The sequence below is a fragment of the Dama dama genome, chromosome 3 (assembly GCF_033118175.1).
Source record: "Dama dama isolate Ldn47 chromosome 3, ASM3311817v1, whole genome shotgun sequence".
In the NCBI taxonomy this organism is placed as follows: domain Eukaryota; kingdom Metazoa; phylum Chordata; class Mammalia; order Artiodactyla; family Cervidae; genus Dama; species Dama dama.
In genome coordinates this window covers 32,757,324-32,764,458 of record NC_083683.1, presented here as the reverse complement: position 1 = coordinate 32,764,458, position 7,135 = coordinate 32,757,324, and the positions used below count along the sequence as shown (strand labels likewise).

Here is a 7,135-nt window from a genome sequence, read left to right as displayed (position 1 = left end):
AACTCGGGGGGCTCAGATCCCGAAGTGGTCTTCCAGTCCACCAGGACCCAGCCTCCAGCTTCGCCCCTCGAAGTCTGCAACCCCATGCAGGGCTTTTTGTGGCGAATCGGTAGGCAAAGAATTCTTGCCCCTCACTCCTGCTGGCCTCGGTCAGATTACTTTTCACAGACCGGAGCTGGCTGGGAGGTGGGGGTGCTTACTTTTAAACCTTTTATATGTGTTCACTACACCTTGTGTGGTTGGGAGTGGAGAGCGGGGGAGGGGGGTTTCCAAATCTGGTGAAATCCCCATTCGTGGGTATTATCATGCCTGTGGGGTTGGCAGTTCTTAAAAGTTCAGCAAGCCTGCAAATAACTACAGAACACAATACGGTCCCCCTCCCTTCCTCTCTCTTGCTCTCTCTCTCTCTCTCTCTTTTTTTTCCTTTTCCTGCCTCCAAACGCCTTCTTGGAGGCTGAAGCTGGGCAGGTCTCCAAAGGTGCAGCAGTCACAACAATCCCGCAGTTCAAAGGTAAACAGAAGTTGCACAACTTTCAGCCGCTCTCTTTAGGCGGCTGCTAATGAGCTAAGAAACCAGGAGCATCTGAGGAGGTGAAGAGGAAGCTCCCAGTTCTCCTGCCTCCACTCCGCAAATCCAAACCTCCCCCCTCACCTCCAAACCGCCCACACCCCCCGCCCCACTCACCCCGAGAACTTGAAGGTACCCTTGCTGTTCGCTGGCCTGGCGGACCATGGCTCCCTTTGGAAGAAACTTGCTAAAGACTCGGCATAAAAACAGGTAAAAGTTCAGCGTGTGTGTGTTCGGAAGCCTGTGTGTGAAAGTATGTGTTCTGTGGTCGTTAGATTCTGATTAAAAATGCTCTTGGGGGAAGAAAGTCCTGGAGAGTTAGGTCTTGTATTTGTACTCCACTGGTAAGGATATTGTTCCAGCCACAGGGACTGCAGTGATCACAGTTGAAGGAGCCCTGAAAAGAAAGAATGATGTTTTTAACTCCTTTTTTCCTTCCTTTGGGCACTTCTGGTTCCACCACTAACATCCCCCTCTTTGTGCTCGTTGCCTTGCTTATTTGATAGTAGTGGAATGGCAAGTTTTCTTTTGTGTCAGACAGGATTTTAGTGTATTAGATGAAGATAGAACTAGAATTTATTAGCTACTAATTAGAAAAAAACAGAACTGCTGATACAATCTGGAAACAATGCTTTGGCTCCCCTTTGAGTGGGGCATTCTTGAAACCTGGAAAGTTCCCAAAGTGAAAATACTCTGTAGAGAAACTTTTTGTAAATTCATTCTTTCGAAAATCTTTGAGAACGTTAGGTGATTTTAGGCACTAAAAAAGGATTCAAACAGCTGTCTCCTTAATCTTTATTACTATTTGATTTGATTTGCTGTTTTTCAAGCCAGCAATGCCCATAGTGTAAATAAATGTATTTCACATACATGCAAATTTTTCTTTATATGTATTTATGTGTGTGTCAGTCCTATTAAATATTTTATTAACTCAAATACCACATTTTTATGCCTAAAAGAATGTGAGGATAACTGTAGAGATGGGCTTTACTTTTTTAATATATTTTGGCACAAGGGCTTTTCCACAACTTTTCTCTCAAACATGCTTGTTTGTACTTGTCATAATTTACTTAGTGTAAATTTGAAAGCATATAATTACATGGCAGGAAATGATATGATTATTTTAGAGGGTCTGCATGATGTTATAGTGGTACAACTTTAAAGTCAATCTCTAGACTTTATTTTGGGCCTGAATGGCTACTTGAAAAACACTGTCATTACCTCTTTCCAAGTGTCTTTATGATTTAGTTGACTAAATTAACCTAAGAAATGAAAGTAACAATCATCAATACTACCAAATTTTCTAAATATGTGTTTTATTTTCTAATAATTTCAATATATATCACAAATTTCTGATAGTTAATGAGACTATGCGTATGTTAAATATATCTGAAAAAAAAAAAGTGAAAGTATTAGTCACTCAGTTGTGTCCAACTCTTTGTAATCCCATGGACTGTAGCCTGCCAGGCTTCTCTGTCCATGGAATTCTCCAGACAAGAATACTGGAGTGAGTTGCCATTCTCTCCTCCAGGTGATTTTCCCAATCCAGGCATCAAACCCAGGTCTCCTTCACAGCATGCAGGCGGATTTTTTTACTATCTGAGCTACCAGGGTAGTCTTTAAAAGTATGATAGTGATAGTTATCAAAAATAGGCTTGTACTTTAGTACTGCTGATGCATTAAAAATTATTTCAAACAACTCCCTTTTGCCAAAAGAAAATCCTTACTGCTTTTTGAAGGGTATTTCAGTAGCATTATTTCTGAAGTGTGCTTGTTTAATGCTGTAAAGATATATAAAAGATTACTTTGGGAAAGTTCATGGTATTATGAAACAAGTTATGTTTTTGGCATACTGATCTTTCTGAATAGCACCCCTGTAAATCAGAGTTGTGTGTGTGTTTTAAATAATTCAAGAATTCTGTCATTGGTACGCCAAATAACAGTACAACAAAACTGCGTACACCCCTGTGAGTTTCCCTCCCATGACTACTTCCGTTGCCTCAAATTGACTCTTCAACATCTACCCATACAACTGGCTTTTGTTCAGGGAGGTGAGTATATGAACAGTTTAATATGACCTTTTCTATGCAAAATTATGAAAAAGTGGAAAGAAACAATGAAAGATGGGGAAGCTTAAAAGTATTTTAAGTTGCTCTGAGAAAATGGAATCGTATTCCCCAAAAGGTGATGCTTTATTATGAACATGTGTTTTGGTGAAAGTGGTAATAGCGTGTAATGACTGTAATAACTATGTTATTAAAGACTTGTATTTTTCCAATCCTTAAGAAACACTTAAACCACAGAGGTGACTTGGGACATAAAACTGTGGGTATTTCAAACTAAGCAGGTAAATAAGCCACATGGTGTGTTGAAAGAAAATTAATGTATATTTGTTTTCTTCAAGGTTTAATTTTGCTATAGATGAGATTTTTTTTGTTTTGTCTGTTTTGTTTTTCCATATTCTCAAAGGTGAAACTACAGGTGAAATTTAGTTACAGGATTAAGTTTATCAATTTCAGTTCCTGAGTTCCATAATGATTTAAATAATTATACTCCAAAACATAGAAACCAAATAACTTTCCTTAAATGACAGGTGATTCATCCTTTGATCAATTCATTCTTTGATGATAAAACAGTTATCTGATAACAGCCAATGCATTCTTCAAGTACATAGTATAAAATTCCTTGTAAAAACTAAAGGAAGAATTTGAGCAATGTATTTGTATACACTGTGATAGAAACTGTATGCAGTTAAAAGATTATTGTATCTTTGTCAGCAGGAAAAAAAATGAGCATTTTGGAGAGAATTTAGGCTTTTGAGATCATAAAATTTGGAGGTTTGTTTCTTGAAGTTTTCTGCATCCTGTTCTCTCTCTTTCAGTTTTGTTCACTCTTATTAATAGAATGATATTTAATCACCCAAGATTGAACCTCTTAAGCTAGTTCTGTAAGTAGTTTCATAATACATGGATATTTGAGAGTCTTAAAGACAGATGAAAAACAAATGAAGCTTCAAAGTATGAAGCAAAAAAACTTTTAGAAAACATGCCTTGTAAATGTTGAAGAGGGTAGAGCCACATCTGTCTAGTCCCCAGTCGGTTCAGTTGCGTCCGACTCTGCAAACCCACGGACCGCAGGACGCCAGGCTGGCCTGTCCATCACCAGCCATCACCACTATCTAGCCCCCTTGTGTTCTAATTATCAGGACAGTGCCCGACATGTGATGGACCTATATAGTACGGTTGTTTATATAGTTTTATAAACTAAAATTGTAACTTGTACTCAAAAAACACGGCAACATTCTATTCTCTCGTCATCATCTGATATCTGCTGGTATTACATAAATGCGAGTACTCCATAAAGGATTGGTTGACATCTGATGCAATCCAAAAACCAGGGAGATGGACAAAAAAATTATATGGATTTGAATACTAAGTTAATCCTACCCTACCAGAACATATTTTCTAAATGTTAAGAATCAGTCAATTAAAAAAACTGGAAAATAGTCTTCAGGAATACTGAGGATAATGCTTGGTCAGAAAACAATTTTACTTGGACACATAAACATTATATGCTTTTCATCTAACTTTCTGTAAATATTTAAAAGAAATGGAGCCAATCTAAAATCTTTATGTTTACAGTCAGAATAATTTTTTTACGGCTTTCTGATCGTTATAACATTTAACAGGAAGAGTACAATTTTCAGAAGACCCTTTGGTCTCAGGAAGTGGATTGTTTACTTTGTTTCCATAATAATTAGAATGTTCTGTGATTGAATCCCAAAGATTGAGGACTACCTTCTTCTGCAACTTTTTGTTCACATGAAGAATAACAATGTTGGAGAGTCTAGATATTTTCTTCTCAATGAACAATTAAAGTTTGTGAAAATGTTTTTAAAAGTTTCTAGGTGGCTTTTGTTTCTCATAGAAAATCCAGAGAACCAAATAATGAAGTGTGAATTCATTGGTATTCATATGCACATTCAATAATTGAATTTAGATTAATATATTTAGGTATTCACATAAGTTCCATCATGAGTGTGATTATCTTTGTATTGTACTAAGTCACCTCAGTCATGTCCAACTCTTTGTGACCCCGTGGACTGTAGCCCACCAGACTCCTCTGTCCACGGGATTCTCCAGGCAAGAATACTGGAGTGGGCTGCCATGCCCTCCTCCAGGGGATCTTCCCACCCAGGGTCAAACCTGCTCTCTTATGTCTCCTGCATTGGCAGGTGGGTTCTTTCCCACTAGCAACCACCTTGGAAACCCCTACAATTCCTTGGTGTTTAATAAAATTTGGGGGCAGAGAATTGGTTGGACTTTTTACCAAACTTTGCTAGAAGCAAAAAGTTGCCATTGTAAAGCAGTACTTCATATGTTTGTTGGAAATATAAAATTAGAATACTTTTTTCAGGTGATTCACTGAAAATTAATAATGATTATGAAAGAGTCTAATTGTGTGAATAAGACCTTATAATTATCGTTAGGTGTCATTCAGCTGGGCTTCGAAGGTGGGGGTCAATGGTAAAGAACCCTCATGCCAATGCAGGAGGCATGTGTTTGATCCTTGGGTAGGGAAGATTCCCCTGGAGGAGCCTTGCCAACTCACCCCAGTATTCTTGCCTGGAGAATCCCACGGACAGCGGAGGCTGGCAGGCTGCAGTCCATGGGGTCGCAAAGAGTCTGACATGACCGAAGTGACTTAGCATGCATGGATGCAGTATTCAGCCAATATGTCTTTGGCATTTTCCTATACCTATTTCAGAGGTGATAACAAACTTTGTCCTAATATCAACTTGAAATCAAAAGTCTCCAAACATTTTGTAAAAAAATTATTAGTAGTAAATAACACAGCTATATTGTTTTATAATTGACATATAATTTGCATTAAAATTTGCTTTTAAATGAATGAAAGCATATCTAACCAAGTTTTTTAAAACCAGGTGCCTCATATTGCTCTCTGAAGCACCACATGCCACAAATACTTCATCAGAAGGAAGAATTAAGTTTTGTGCTCATGATAGAAATTGCTGACAAGCCAGATGTTTTCTCTTTGTAATTAGAAGTATGGTAATTTATTAATTCTGTATAAAAGGAAATTATCATGTATTATTTTGTCTAACCTCCAGTAACTATTTGAAATGCCCCTGAAACTGACTTGAGAAATGCCAGATACTTGAGTACGTACATCGTTTCAGTTCCCAGGTGTTCCTGAAAGAGATTTCCCCTGATGATACCTGGTAACTTAAGTAGTTATTACTTGGCAGAGACAGTGCATTAGGAACAATGACTGGAATGCTCTATCCCTGGCAAAAGTACCCTGAGAGCAGTGGCTGCGGTGAAATTGAGCCCTAGGTTAAATCTTGAATTGTTACTCAAAAAACTATAAGCCAACTTAAAACCCAGTACATAAGATGCTTTATTATGCACCATGTCAATTCGTGACACAAGTCAAGATGAAAATCTTAAGGATTTTTTTAAAGTATTTAAAAGTTTGTAACTGGTTAACAGTTTTATTTATATGGCCTTTTTATTAGTTAGTCTGTATGACTTAGAAAGTTTTGATGTTATTTGATTGGTATATATTTGGGTAGATCTGATAATGGCTCCAAGTAATTCACAAAACTATGGCTCTCTTCTTTTGATTTTATTTCTAAAAATAGAAGAAAGTTGAAGTATAGTATGAGTTTACCTCTTCCAGGTAAATGTGGATGCCAGTCCTTGATAAGAAATCTCTGTAACATATTGGCTTTCTTAAACAAGGCAACATGCCATCTGCACTGTGTACACGTGACCAGAAAACATTCAGCATACTTCTGTGTAATAATGTTTCTTAGTGTATACCTGCTTAGGAGTTTTAAAAGATATCCATTTGGCAAAACATGCATAACACATACAACATTGATTTCTTTAGAGTCAGTTATCTCTTTTTTTTAAAAAAATGGATTGTGATTCAATTATTGTGGAGACTATTGCAAGGCTACAGCTTCTAGAGAAAGTTTGCATATCTGTTGATTTTAATTTAAAGAAATTACTAATGCAAATGGTCACCCAACAGCAAAGTATTTGATAATTACTTGTGTGAAGGAAATAGAGTCTTGGGGAGATGTTTGGCATTGGCAGTGATAAGTAAACTATTTCAAGAACAAAAATGAGTGATGGGTATTAAATATGCTGACTGACAAGGCAAATTATTCTCAGTGGTTTATATCTGCAGACTAGAATCCCCTCTGTTTTTATAAGTAAAGTGACTTAAGATATCTATAAAAAATTCTCATTGAGTATATACCCAGTGAGATCAGGGACCTCTCATATTGTGTTTTGTCCTAGATAAAGTTGAGTAGGTGCTCAATAAAACTTGTTGATTGAATAAATGAATGCATATACTCTCCAAATACAGCTGGTCCCCATAAAGCATTTGCATCAGAGTCATACATTTGTGGTGAACAGAGTCATGGGTAGTCAAAGAGTGAATCCATAAATTCATGGCTGACCTCTCATCATCCCTGCTTCTAGGCTCAAGTCCTTGCTTTCAAATGGTTAAGGGCCATATATGAGAAATAGA

General features: G+C 37.3%; 1 protein-coding gene across 1 annotated transcript in view; it reads left to right on the top strand.

Annotated features, from left to right (window-relative positions):
• The first annotated feature begins 408 nt into the window (after nt 1-408).
• Nucleotides 409-7,135, top strand: part of RASSF9 (Ras association domain family member 9) — a 30,656-nt gene continuing 23,929 nt past the window's right edge. Inside the window, exon 1 of the mRNA XM_061125430.1 lies at nt 409-778. Within this exon, the coding sequence (XP_060981413.1) occupies nt 732-778 (47 nt within the window). The 5' untranslated portion in view covers nt 409-731. The remainder of the gene's footprint in view (nt 779-7,135) is intronic.